This window comes from Hippopotamus amphibius, chromosome 5 (genome assembly GCF_030028045.1).
Source record: "Hippopotamus amphibius kiboko isolate mHipAmp2 chromosome 5, mHipAmp2.hap2, whole genome shotgun sequence".
Classification (NCBI taxonomy): Eukaryota; Metazoa; Chordata; class Mammalia; order Artiodactyla; family Hippopotamidae; genus Hippopotamus; species Hippopotamus amphibius.
Window position 1 is genome coordinate 27,291,069 of NC_080190.1, and position 15,042 is coordinate 27,306,110.

At 36.0% G+C, this 15,042-nt stretch overlaps 1 protein-coding gene across 3 annotated transcripts in view; it reads left to right on the top strand.

Annotated features, from left to right (window-relative positions):
- NT5C2 (5'-nucleotidase, cytosolic II) overlaps window positions 1-15,042 on the top strand; it is a 144,776-nt gene that overhangs the window by 115,247 nt on the left and 14,487 nt on the right. For 2 of the 3 annotated variants that reach the window (XM_057734464.1, XM_057734465.1), the window contains 2 exons: window positions 12,623-12,740; window positions 13,595-13,690. In XM_057734464.1, coding sequence (XP_057590447.1) covers window positions 12,623-12,740; window positions 13,595-13,690 — 214 coding nt within the window. Of the gene's footprint in view, window positions 1-12,622; window positions 12,741-13,594; window positions 13,691-14,018; window positions 14,043-15,042 lie in introns of all 3 variants that reach the window. The other variant, XM_057734463.1, reaches the window with a different exon arrangement.

Below are 15,042 nucleotides of genomic sequence, written 5' to 3' on the forward strand. Positions count from 1 at the left end.
GTACTTTCTGTCTCTGTGAATCTACCTATTCTATATATTTCATATAAATAGGAGAGTCATAGAATATTTGTCTTTTTATGTCTGGCTTATATCTCTTAGCATAATGTTTTCAAATTTCATCCATGTTGTAGCATATCTTAGAATTTCATTCCTTTTGAGGGCTGAATAATATTCAATTATATTTATATACCACATTTTGTTTATCCATCATCTGTCAGTGGATACTTTGGTTGCTTCCACCTTTTGGCAACTGTAACTAATGCTACTGTGAACATTGGTGTACAGGTATCCGCTTAAGTCCTTGCTTTCAGTTATTCTAGGTCTATACCCTGGAATGGAATTGCTGGCTCATATGATAATTCTCTGTTTAACTTTTTGGGGGGATTGCCACACTATTTTCCACAGTGGCTGTACCATTTTACAGTCCCGTCAGGCATTCAAGAGGGTTCCAATGTCTCCACATCCTGGCCAACACTTATTTCCAGGTTTTTGTTGTTTTTGTTTTGATAATAGTCATCCTAATGGGTGTGAGGTAGTATCTCATTGTGGTTTTGATTTACATTTCCCTAATGGCTGGTGATGCTGAGCATCTTTCATGTGTTTATTAGCCATTTGTATATCTTATTTGGAGAAATATCTATTTAAAGTCCTTTGTCCAATTTTTAAACAGGTTGTTTGCTTTGCTGTCTTTGAGTTGTAGGAGCTCTTTAAGTAATTTGCAAATATTGTCTCTCATTCTGTGCTGTTTTTTCACTCTCTTGATAGTGTCTTTTGAAGTGGAAAAGTTTTTAATTTTGATGAAGTCTAATTTATTTTTTCTTCTGTTGCCTGTGCTCATTGCCAAATCCAGCGTAATGAAATATAATGAAATATATTGAAATGTAATGAAATATTTCATTATATTGCCAGATCCAACATAATGAAAATGTTCTAAGTGTTTTATATTTTTAGCTCTTAATATTTAGATCTTCGATCCATTTTGAGTTAATTTTTGTGTGTGGTATAAGGTAAGGGTCTAACTTCATTCTTTCACACGTGGACATTTAGTTTTCTCAGCACCGTTGAAAAGATTGCTCTTTCTTTGCTGAATAGACTTGACATTCTTGTCAAAAATCATTTGACCGTATATGCAGGGAGAACACTTTTTAAAAAAATGAAGCATATGACGATGTTAACTTTTATGTCTGTGCTCCAGCATCTCTCCTTAAAGATGGGGCTCCTCGTAATAGTGATGAACTAAATTAACATGGTACATCAGCTGAGTTGAACTTACCGTGGATAGTGTGTAAACTGGATGGATCTGTTTGAAGTTCTTAGTGTGACAACCCCTGCTGTCACACTAAGAACTTCTCTTAAAGCAGGGGTCCCCAAAGCCGGGGCTGAGGACCTCTACCTGTCTGTGGCCTGTTAGGGACCAGGCTGCACAGCAGGAGGTGAGTGGCGGGCTTCCCATCCAGGGAAGTGCCACGTCCCATAGCTCCTGATTTGCTTGCATTACGGCCTGAACCATCCTCCCCCACCTCTACCACCATCTGTGGAAAAATTGTCTTCCGCAAAACTGGTCTCTGGTGCCACAAAGGTTGGGGACCGCTATCTTAAAGGAAAGCATTTCTTTCTTTCTTTCTTTCTTTCTTTTTTTTTTTTTTTTACTTTTTGGCTGCATTGGGTCTTTGTTGCTGGGTGCGGGCTTTCTCTAGTTGTGGAGAGCGGGGACTATTCTTCCTTGTGGTGTGATGGCTTCTATTGTTGCATGCTCTAGGCCCCTTGGGCTTCAGTAGTTGGGGCACGCAGGCTCAGCAGTTGTGGTGCATGGGCTTAAGTTGCTCCATGGCATGTGGGATCCTCCCTGACAAAAGCTCAAACCTGTGTCCCCTGCATTGACAGGCGGATTCTTAACCACTGCGCCACCAAGGAAGCCCAGGAATGCATTTCTTGAGAAGTTTTTTTGTACAAATTAAGGAAGATAACCAAAAGGAAGATAATCAGAAAAGCCAGGGAAGTTCTCATTTGTTCTAGGTCATGAGATAGTAGTCAGAGCATCCTTCTCATTACTTGGAAAATGTAGAACTTGCACATTACCTTACTCCTGAGTCCTCCAAACAGGTTGTCGATGTGCAGGAGGTTTTAGTGTTAGTTAATAATCGCGTCCAAGTCAGTGAACGTTATTAACCACCGTGTCCTCTGACTTATTCTTGAGGGATTTATCAGTGTGTGCGTGGATCAAAAGTTCACAATTGCAGATTAAAGGAATATAAAAATAGGTGTAGTTTGATAAGTGAAATGCATTCGTTATCCCCCTTAGTAATCTCTTTTTTGTAAAAGAACTTTTGAACAGGGGTTTTTTGTTTCTTGTTTTTCTGATATAGTAGAATAAGGGGATAAGCTGAGTGAACAGAGGAACTACGGTAACAGATAAAAGGGGGGGAAACATCTTTCCAAAAAGAGATAATCCCTTTCCAGGAAAGAAAAAAACAAGGATGGTGGTTGATAAAATTATCAATAAAAATAAATTGGAGAATACCTTCATAAAACTAAGCAAAACAAAAATTGAATTAGAATATATTATGACTCAGTCCAAAAGAGAGAATTGTGAAGAGGAAAAGTGATAATTTAGTGCTAGAGTCCAATCAGTGATTTGTATCAAGGATCCATTTAGAATAAGCTTAACCTGACAGGACCTGTTGGTTGAGTGGGTTTACATCGCTGGAAGGTTTGTTACCTGTAAAGCAATAAAATTACTTCTATGTAAATGCCCAAAAGGGATTTGAGGTGACTTGCAAAATTAAACACATATAAGATGGGTCAAAAGTCTTATTTTTTTAAAGAAAGCCCGTAAGAAAATATGCTTAAGAAAATATGCTTCCAAATAGATATTATCCTTCATAAAGTCACCTTATTAGGGAAAACTTATTGCAATACCACTGTCATTTCTTAGAATTTTAGGAATTCTTTTGGAATTGTTTCCCTAGCCAGTTTATAAACATACCACAAGAAAACCTGCTTCATTCACTTCCAGTAGTCACACCTGTTTTTTTAACCCGGCTTGAATTCCCCTTTTAGTTGGCGGTTGCTCTGAATAACGCAACCCCGCCCACCTTAAATTCATCATCTGCTGATGGAAATATGCCACCAGGGGAGATATACATCTAGAACAATGTGCTGTTGACTCTGAAAGTAATTTTGAAAGAAGAATTTCAAATATGTTTTGAGTATTGATTGCATTATTGGAATAAGTATCAATATATATTGCCTCGGGAGTGATTATTTTGGTTGGGAGAAGGCTCACTTGGATGAGTCAATTTTATTACATTTACTTTTAGAAGCCGTTATTTGGGGAGAGAGTGGGGGAAAAATAAAAGGCATAATACAGTTTGATTGTTTTCACTTCAGGATTGTTTTGTTTGGTTTTGTTCTGGAGGTTTTTTGGTTTATTTTTCTGTTATTTTGGGGTAGTTGTCTATTAGAGAGAACTTACTTAAGAATAGATTCATTGATGCTTAGGTAGAAATACATGTCTTCTTTAATAGTTTGTTTCTTTAACTGAACTCAGCTATTCTTTTTTTTTAACTGAGCTATTGTTGATGACATCCCTAATTTGAAATTTTTCTCACGTTTTACGCCGGTTTATTTTCTTTGGCCTGACGTATCAGCCTGTGTGTTAACTCTGATTTCCTAAGAGTATTAATGTATGGTAATACTAAAAGCCAGTACTATCATACCAAAAGATCAGTGCTTTTGGTAGAACTTATTTTCTCATCAAGACTATAAAATTGGTAACTATAGTATAGTTAAAATATTTCTGAGCAATCCTTAATTTGAAAGGCTTTTATTATAACTTATTGCTGATAAAAAAGACTGTTCTGGTATTGCATTGGCCTCTAAATGGGAAGGATATTTAAGCAGTAATTAAAGGATCACCTGACCTAGATAATGAAATAATTCTGTAGGTGTATGTATATGATACTTATGTGAGTTTGTGCTATTTAAATATTCTGTTAAAAATCAGTTTAGGACTTCCCTGGTGGCGTAGTGGTTAAGAATCCGCCTGCCAGTGCAGGGGACACGGGTTCGAGCCCTGGTCTGGGAGGATCCCACATGCCACGGAGCTGCTGGGCCCGTGCACCGCAACTACTGAGCCTGTGTGCTCTAGAGCCCGCAGACCACAACCACTGAGCCCACAACTGCTGAAGCCCGTGTGTGGCTAGAGCCCGTGCTCCACAGCAAGAGAAGCCACTGCAATGAGAAGCCCTCCCACAGCAAGAAAGACTAGCCCCCACTCACCGCAACTAGAGAAAGCCTGCACACAGCAACGAAGACCCAACGCAGCCAATGAATGAATAAATGAATAAGTAAATAAATTTATTAAAAAATCCGTTTAAAAACTTTTTCATCTGATAAAAGTTACTCAGTTGGGGAAGAATAAATTAGGGAGGATAGATGAAATAAGAATCCAAAATAGTGATAATTGTTAAAGTTTGGGTGGTGGTTTTAAAGTAGCTCATTTAATATTCTGTCTACTTTTGTGTATGATTAATAAAGTTTAATAAAGTTAAGTTTAAAAATCAGGTGGAGGAAACTGACAAAACACCAACAAAGTGATTTTATTTTTAAAAGGACATTTAAAGTTAAAGGTCTTTTTTATTTAGTCTTTTCATTTTCATTTGAGAATATAATCTTTATTTTAGCTCTTCTTACTGCTTTTTCTTAAACTTAAGGATTTCTTCTACTACCTCCCTCAAGAAATGAAATAATATTTCTCCAGCCAAGCATACTTTTGAGGTAGTCTCTGTATGTTAGGAAAGAATTTTAAAAAATAATACTGCAGTGCATTATCTTCTTGTGGATTAAAGTTCTTTATATTAGTTGAGATAAATACTCTCAAAACTATTATTTTTAGATATATATTTATGTTATATATTACCCATGTTAGGTTTACACATTACTTTTAGGCAGTCTGTCTATCTATCTACACTTAGTTTCCAGGCTTTGATTTCCTTTGTCATTTCCGTATCCCAGTAGAATTTTCACTAATTTTAGATTCATCCTCTGAATTGCAGTAATATATGTTTTGTTCCTAGATCATTAGGAAATTTCAAAGATTGCTTAATAAAACCCACTTCCATCTCCTCCATATTACATGGTGACTGATAGAGATAATCTACTATCAGTGTTTATGGTCTTTGTTTTCCATTGTCAGGCATAAAAGCATTCAGATGTAAGCCAGACTTTTTTGTGTGTGTGATTAAATTTCATGTAATATTAGTTGTATCAGTAAAATTACTAAAATGAATCTTTTTTTAATATCCCATGCCATTTTCAGCATGGATAAACTTGTTTTCAAAATAGTCCTAACATAATAGCTATCTTTGATTCATTCTCTCTTCTGCTTGCACATTCTCTGAATGTTGCTTTATCATGGGGATAATGGCCACTGAGAACAGTACAAATGATAATAGAGTTAAGCTGTGTAGGGAAGATTTAGGTTAAACCTTAGGGATAAAACCTGCTGCGTCAGGGAACTCTAATTGTTGGTTACCTAGGCAGGATTGTGAGTTGTTAAATCACTGGAAACGTTTGATTTCACAGTCATGTGAAGGAAATCAGATTCAGATAATTACAATTGTTATGGCCTAATTGTTACAGCGTTGTGGTAGGGGACCAAATTAAGTGACTAGGTAATAATTCCTTTATTTCCTAAATTTTTTTTAGCCAGCCCCTCAATTTTTCCTTGAGACGAATAGAGCAACAGCATTATCTAGGATACTCTGTGGTTGTTGAAGAATGAATTTTTCCACCTGGATTTCCAATTCATTAAGTACCTAAATTCTGTTTCTTTAAGACTCTTTGAGGAGGGGAATTCCCTGGCCGTCCAGAGGTTAGGACTCTGAGCTCTCGCTGCTGAGGGCCTGGGTTCGATCCCTGGTGGGGGAACTATCAGTAGGCTCCCAGGACCTGCGTGGCACAGCCAAAAAAAAAACAAAAAACAACCAACTCTCTTTGAGGATGACAGAGAAACCATTTCAGTTAGATGGAGAACTTAAGTGGAAGTATCTGATCTAAAGTATACACTAGAGGTTGCACACCAGTGGCCCATGGGCACAGCTCAGACCACAGACCCATAGTTTGGCTCAAATAGAGTTTGTTGGTTTTTTAAATTGAGTCAGTAGTTAAAAATTGGGAGATTCCAAGTAAAAATCTAGGCTGGTTATTATCACATAAATGGCAGCAGTTGGCTCTCATTCCCACGGGGGGAGTCAGCTACAGCCGACAGCTGCTTCCCCCTTTAGGTCAAGACATGCACCAACACTTAGACCATTTTGCACATTAATTGACTTGCCTGACCCTGGTACAGGTGTTTGGAACATATTATTTGAATCTGAGTCTCAGAAAGCTTGGTAAACTATAGTACCTTGAGGTACCAGTTATAAAAATGAATCGTCCATGTAAACCTGAGTAAATCATGCGTGTTTTTTAAGAAGACTTCCTGAGCTCGGTTAATTGGCCCCATTTCTGTCCCTCTGTACCTCCTTAGTCACATTGTATTGTGGATCTTCTAAAATTTATTATAAATATCTAATTGTATATCCCTGTAGTGCACTACGAGCTTCTTCAGGCCAAAGACCATGAATTATTTTGTTTTCTGTTCCTAGCATCTAGTACCTGTATACAGTAGGTATCCAAATATCTGTTACAATCTTCTAACTTTAGTACAGGCATTTGAGTGTGATGATCTCTTCTTATTTGAGAAAATTATATAGTATTTCTTTCTTTTTTTTAAATTACAAGCAGCTTCTTTGAGTAAAGAGGACTTTTAAAGTTATTTCAATAATTTTCAGTTTTCCTGTTTTAAATAGATAACAGTAGCCTAAATACACATTCCTAGTAAGCATACAGGTTCTCAGAGGAAAAAATTTATGTTAGGTAATTTTTGCAATTTTATTTTAAAATAAACATTCTTTTAATACTCTTGGTAACTTTTAAAACAAATCTTTTAATTACCATTTAGCTTTGCTTTTGCAATGAATTGAGATTGGCAGTCTTTGAGAATCTACTTGTTTACTTATTTACACGTCTAGCCATGTGGGAGTTGGTTTTATTTTATATTACTGAAAGTGTTGAATGGTATCTAACTTTTGTATTTTAGGTAAATTAAAATTGAGGTACTTTTTAGAATTTTTCAATATCTTTTTAGATCATTTGTAATCTCTTAGGTTAGAGAGAAAGTTTTTGACTATGTCTATGATACTGTGTTGGGGTTTTCAAACAGTTGTGAAAAGTAGAAAAAAGTCCTCTGATATCTGTTTATATGGGAATGCAAAGATTTAATTTAAAAGTTCCTAATGAAAATGTGAATTATTACCTTTCCTAGTTACAGTCTCAGAGCCAAGATCATTTAGCCAATAAATAGAGAACATTGATGTTGATCACATTTATAGCATCAAAGCAAATAACTATTCTTGAGTGGTTGGGTTGGATTTTTGGTTTTCATAGTAATTGGTAGTGTTGGTTTCTTCTAGTTGTAATGTTTTTAGAAATTTTCAACATTGTCGGTAGTCATTTTTGCTCTTCCATTTAGTACCATCTCCCTTTCACAAAAAAATCCAGAAGTTGGAGAAATCTAACCATATGTTTTCAAAAACCTAAATGTCTCTAGGGAAAATGACTCCCTATAAAGTTAAACATAATTCATATCTTAAAAGTATCATTATCAGGACTTCCTAGCTGGCACAGTGGTTAAGAGTCTGCCTGCCAATGCAGGGGACACGGGTTCGAGCCCTGCTCTGGGAAGATCCCACATGCCATGGAGCAACTAAGCCTGTGAGCCACAACTATTGAGCCCATGTACCACAACTACTGAAGCCCACGTGCCTAGAGCCCATGCTTAACAACAAGAGAAGCCACCGCAATGAGGAGCCCACACACCACAATGAAGAGTAGCCCCTGCTCGCCACAACTAGAGAGAGCAGAAAGCCTGTGTGCAGCAACGAAGACCCAACGCAGCCAATAAACAAATAAAACGGATAAAAAATTTTTTTAAAGTATCATTATCTTGAAAGGATTTATGTGTCTTCAAGTCAGTTATTTTACTAGATTAGGTAGTTTCTTTAACTTTATGAAAGTAAAATAAGAACCAAAATAAAAATTTTCCCATCTATTTCATATTTAGACATCTGGTTAGATTTTTAGTAGGGTGAAGTTGGTTCTTATCTTTATTAAAATTACAAATTCAGGTGTTAGAAGGGTAGAAAAGTAGGTAGGTAGATAGGCACAGGTAGACTTAGTTTAATTGGGTACTTAAAAGTGAGATGAGACTGCTCTGGTTTATTCTTATATCCTTTATAGTCTGTTTCACTTAACTGTAGTTCAATTTTAAACACTGTTTACCAGTTGTGTTCAGTTTCTACCATATAAACTTGAAATATACTAGAAAAAATAAAGTAAGGCAAAATAAATTTATTTTTCTGTTTGTCTTTTGACTTAACATTTCAGGATCAGACTTGGCTTGTATTCCAGGCTCAGGGTACCAGAAAAGTTAAATAACGTATAATATTTAAGCTTATCTTCAATACCCTTGTTTTGCTATGGCTAATTAGACAAATTTTAGTGATGGTCAGAGGCTTCTAAATAGGAGGAAATAACTCCTATTAATACCAATTTCCAAATGGTATCTCTCTGTTCCAGCCCATCACAACAGTTTTAAAACCAGTTTTTGTTTTTGTTTTGTTTTGTTGCTTTGTTTTGTTTTTTAACAGGAGAGCCAGTGTAACTCCTTCAAGACTGGAGTGACACACTCTGCATCTGCATCTGCCTCGTGTGAGTTCTCATTTTGGCAGCAGCATTCTGCTAGGCTGGAACCTCTGTAGAGGTTTGCCCTTCCTTTTTCTAAAATCTATAAACTACTACACAGTGTGTCTTGGTGGCAAAGGTAAAAAGTGCATGAGAATTCCAGACTCCCCTGCAGAAAGTTTTTGGCTCACCCAAAGGGACTGTCTCCTCTAATACAGATTCTATTTTGTATGAACAAAATCCACTCAAAACAGAGCCCACAATTTTCATCCCCACAACATGCGGCTGATATTTTTTGAAGAACTGTTTTTCTGTTGCAGATTATGGAGTAAAGAATATCTTTAAATGCTCTCAGTAGCTTCAGCTTTCAAAGCTTTGGTTGTTCTCTTTATAGTCTGGTTACGTAACCTGAGAACACTGTGTGCTGCCCTGGTGCCTGAAGCCTTCCTCTTTTTTGGACTCTGGCCCTTAAAATAACCTCTTCCTTTGTCTTTGGATATTGGGTAAATTAGGATAGGCCTGAGGATCTTCTTGAAGAAGAAGTAAGCAGTGAATGTGTGAGGCTGTGTTTACTCTTGAAACTGTTGGCAGTGTTTTCAAAAGTCAGTTGTGAGAATTGAGTCTGAAGCTATGCATCATTTACTTGCCAGTTTTGCCAGAGAAATTGAAATTAGAGCCTCTGCAGCTGTGGGGAGGCATATAGAGCTCTAAGTCTAAGGTGGTATATATGGTTCCACACAGATGTCAAGGCTGGCTTTGAAGGGCCTGGTTGATTAAAAAGGAATTTTGCTTTTTATTTATTTATTTATTTGAGGCATGATGGTACTTTGTAGGCTTCAGGAATTGTCATTTTTGCCACCAAGTCAGAACAAATTGTGATTATTCCCAAGGGACACTTAGAACAAAACATCTAGAGTCATGCTTTGTGCAGCTGCAATTCTGTTTCTCCAGCCCTGGTTGTACTGTATAGTTTTCTAGCAGATGATTTAATGACCTGGGAGTTCGTGTTCCTGAAATGATTATCCGGGAAGCTTATGAGAAAATGTCAATAGCTTGTAGGTCTTACTGATTAACATAGAGCTTAGTGAAATAGTGTTGTCAGAATGGAACTTGGACTCTCTTTGCTAAATCCATTCCCACCTGTGATTAGAGCAGTTTATTTTGGACTAGTTGAAAGAAATTGGAGGGAGAGTAGTGTGTTTCAACGCCCAAGCTTAAATTTTGATGGCCTACATAATCTAGAAATTCATTTTTAACAGTGGCACTATATGCTGCCACAAAAGGCTTTGGATGAGACTCAGGGAGACCTAAATTCTGGCTTCAGCTGGTGTTTGTACTTGCTGTGTAACTTCACATTTAGCAAATGGGGAAAATACATTGTGATTTTTGGAAGCACCCTAAACTCATTGAGAGAAAGGATATTTAAAGTATTTATTTCTGTAGGTGGAATTTCTAGAGCGTCATCTCAGTTGAACGGAATACTGCCTTGGAATAAACACAGTGTGACAAGAATATAGTGTTTTATTTTCTGTTATTCTGTTCTTTATGGAGGCAAAATGGGGAATTGAGTTCTCTGCTTTCCCACATTTTTTTTTTCACCAAAAATTCTGAATACGTTGATTTGGGTTTCAATCCACATTGCCTCGTAGAAATAGATTTTAATCACTATTACTCCATCACTTCTCTAACTGGGAAAATTGTTCATTTAGGGATGAGCCTGGGTGCCTGTGATTAAGTTTTGTTTCTGTCTCCCACTCTTAAGGCATATCCAGCAAATTATCTTTCTGGAAAATCTATAATTGAAAACATTTTGTATGGGCCAAATCCTTTGAAAGTGAATGTCAATGGATAATCCAAATTACTTAGCTATACTGGAGTTTTGTTCCGTTAAATATTGTTTGAAATAAGTGGGGCTTTGTTAGGATTGAGAAGTAATTTTTGTTTTATGGAAATTTTGTTAAAATGAAATTTACTTTCAGTTGAGGTGGAAGGAAGCACAGGGTGGGGTGAGATATTATTTTATATTCTCAAAATAATTCAGATTAACATCAATGGATACCATGCTTTCCTGGCTTTATGATAATACACCAGCTCTTATTCTGTTAGCATGTATGAATATGTAGCACTTCCTTTACTGTAGTGTACATCATCCACATTTAAGAATTCTACACTTGAGGATTCAAAAAGTTTTGCTGGGGAGGAATGGGTGAAGATGGGGCTGGAATTGAGGGGAGGAGAAAAATATAGCCAGTTTTGAAAATGTCAGCTAAGGTTACCATTAGCATTAAATTATTATTACCCCTGAGACCACAGAAGAAATGACAGCTTCTTTTGGCATTGTTCTGGTGAGATGAGACTTAAGCATCTCCTAAAGAACCTTAAAATTTTGAGGTTTTAAATATGACAAATGTTTATTAAAGGATTTTAAAAGCTCACCTTACTTTTTTAAAATTTCACTTTAATTAAATAGAATAGATAATTACATTAATATGTTACAAGTTTTAAAGGTACACAAGAAGGTACATAAAAGTCTTCTTCCTTCCCCTGTCTCTTAGCCACTCAGTTCCCTTCTGTGGAGGCAACCACTATTACTGTTTTCTTTTATGTATTTCCAGAAATATTCTAAAGGATTGCTTTTGGAAAGGGAAAGCTGAATCATGCTCATTAAAACATTAGCACTAACTTGGATAGGCAGACTAATTGCAATGAAGAATCAGTTTGAGCCATAGGCTATATATGTTAATTATAGATAGAAGAACTATAATAATAATAATAGTTTCATTATTATAGGATGTTTGCGGGGTTTTTGGCCTCATTTGGCCAAGATTTCAGGTCTTTTTATTTTTATTTTTGATATGGCTTTCCTGCCATAGAGACTGATGGAACGATGCCTACTTACCTCTTTCATTTGGAAGAAACCTGTTTAAAGGAGCAACATTTTCTTTATGCTGAACTGCAATGATGATTCTGAAAAGATTTTTCATTATAGAAAACTTCAGACATATAATACTAGAGAGAAACCCCTGTATTCCAAAATCCATTTTATTTCACCTGTAAAAAACTCATTATTCTTCTTTGGCATAAAATATATATACCTCCTTATCTGCCCATACTCACTCTTCCATAATCATGTCTAATAAAATGAGTTATAATTCTTCAATGTCTAAGTCCCAATTTGTATCCAGATTTCCCTGTCTCAGACATGTCTTTTTATGGTTGTTTTAGCACTAATAATTTGTAAAATGCAATTTTGATGGCTATGACATTGTAAGGGCTGATAAAGAAAACAAGTAAACCCTAACAAATGGAATCATGTTGATTGGAGGAGTTTAAAGCAACTAGTAAGCCAGATAGGAATTCTAAAAATAGACTGGTCTTTAAAAAAAAAATACAGCTGATTTTGAAGGATTCCTACACCAATCATGCACATCAGTGAGGACTTCAACATACATAGACCTCTCTATCTAGTTTTATATTAATTATATTCTCATGGTTAATATCACAGCTGTGCAAATTACATTTCTGTCCCCCCTCCGTTAGATTGTGGGCATGAAAGAATAAACAGGAAAAATGTTTGGTTCCTAAGAATGAAGGAACTCTTGTGAAATGCCTGATAATTCATCTTGTTGCTGTTCCTCCTACTAAAATATGACCTGTTCCACAGGCTGACAGTTGAGTTCTGTGATTACTCAGGGTGGTACAAAACATGGAGTTGAAGGAAACGAAGAAAAATTGCAGATTTAGGATGAGAGAGAAATTGGGAAAGTAGAAATTCGCTCATTTGCCTTCTATTTTAATTGGCTATTCTTTTAATGAGAACCTCCTCTTTGTACAGTGTACAAGTCCCCGGAGTATGAGTCCCTTGGCTTTGAGCTTACCGTGGAGAGATTAGTTTCTATTGGCTATCCTCAGGAGCTGCTCAGCTTTGCATATGATTCTACATTCCCTACCAGGTAATTTTTCAAGATTATTTTTGGGTTAAGACCCCTCCTTATATCCCCAAAATTAATAATTCCAAATGCACCCCAACCAAAAAACTCCTCCCAGACAAACAAACAACAAAACATTAAAAGGTTCTTTGGGTTTTTTTTGTGTTTTTTGTTTGGTTTTGGTAGGTGTTGATTCTGTAATGACCAGAAACCTTTCATGTACACCATATATTTTGTGTTCCTGACTTGAACTTTGAACTTAGTTTATTGTTATTAAAGAAGATCCATTTATGAGAAAGAAGAGGGATTATTAAAACTGATGGGTAGTAATCAGAGATGCTCCTCCCTTACACTGTTGGAGAGCAGTTACATGTTTTGCTAATATATTTAACTTGGTAATCAGGAGCCTTCTTGGCAGTTTGCATTTCTGGATTTGATAAGAAAGATTTGAGATTAAGAAAAGATGATACTTGTTTTGAGATGCCATTCTGTATATATCCCATATACAACATGTAATAGAGGGAAATATAAGCCAGCTCAGTTGTCCAAGGAAATTGAGAGACTCTGTTTTAGAAGAGAACCTGCTGTATTAAGAGGAACTGTTGTTTTACACATTTGATTAAGCTTTTATTTCTCACATAAAACAGTTGTGATTATTTATCTGGACAGAGTAAATATTTGTTAGTTGATCTGAGATTAGTTTTTAAGATTTTATTCACTCACTTCAGCCTCTAGAATTATATTGTTTGGGGACATACTTGAGCTGCTGTAAAACTTGAATAAGGTTGAGGGTTGGTTTGTGTTGATGGAGTAAATACTACGTTAGGTTATTGCCTTTATTACTTTGCATGATTGGTGATGTCTTCATTTTTACATAGGGGACTTGTCTTTGATACACTATATGGAAATCTTTTGAAAGTTGATGCCTATGGAAACCTCTTGGTCTGTGCACATGGATTTAACTTCATAAGGGGGTGAGTACAAAGAACCTTTTACCTCTTTCTAGTGTTTTTACAGTCAAACAATAAGAAGCTGACATTGTCTCCCCAGATATAATATAATTTCCTATTCCCTCATCATTAAAGAGCAATTCCTTTACATAGGATACTTAACAATTAGTTATTAGGCAGTTAGGACCCAAACTGACTTATAAATATACTTAGCAGTTACATTTCATTTAAAGTGCCTTCTAATTATATAGCATACAACAAAGCTAATCATGAAACTAGCCCCAAAAAGAACAGTAGTGGCTTTGACTTATTTGAAATTCTAAGATTTTTATTTTCTCCTTTTTTAATACAGTTCTCAGGTAGCTGCTCAGAAGAGGTATGTACATAAAAGTGCTTTGAAAAATTTGAAAGTCATTTACAGCAATGTGAATGACTAAGATTTTTAACAGCTAATACATTATTTTTTATATTCTAATGAATACCTTAAGGTAATTAATCATGTGGTTAAAAATTTTTAAAACATTGGGTTAAAAATGAATACAGAGGGGCTTCCTGGGTGGTGTGGTGGTTAAGAATCTGCCTGCCAATGCAGGGGTCATGGGTTCGATCCTTGCTCCAGGAAGATCCTACATACCGCGGAGCAGCTAAGTCCGTGTGCCACAACTATTGAGCCTGTGCTCTAGAGCCCATGTGCCGCAACTGCTGAAGCCCACATGCCTAGAACTTGTGCTCTGCAACAAAAGAAGCTACTGCAGTGAGGAGCCCTTGCACCACAATGAAGAGTAGCCCCCACGCACCGCAACTAGAGAAAGCCTATGTGCAGCGGTGAAGACCCAGTGCAGCCAATTAATTAATTAATTAAAAAAATGAATACAGTGATACTATTTAAAACAAATAAGGTTAAGTTATATTTTCATAATTAGAACATTTTCACTATTCTTACTAATTTGGACTTTTTACCCTAGTAATAAACAGCAGATAAAATTTAGTGTCTAGTGTTTTTTTTGTTTTTTTTTTTTGAAACATCTCAATTTTTTCTTTAAAAATCACGATGCCACAATTTGACAATTTCTATAGTTGTGGCTTTACAATTACAGTATATATTTTCTCTACTGTTACACTACCTAATTTACTACTGACACTGTATTAGGTCATAGCAACTCTTAAAACCAAAATGGGTTAAGTGTCAGTCTGTTATTTATTTTCAGTAGTAAAGTAGTAAAAAACCACAGTCTACACTGAAATTGTTAAAGAGACAGTGTCTTTTTGGTAAATACATTTTGTGATAGGAGACACTAACAGAAACTGTATCAGAGTTTTCCTTTAAATCTGAGGTCACAGCAATGCCCTATTTGGAATTGAATCATCTGTTACAA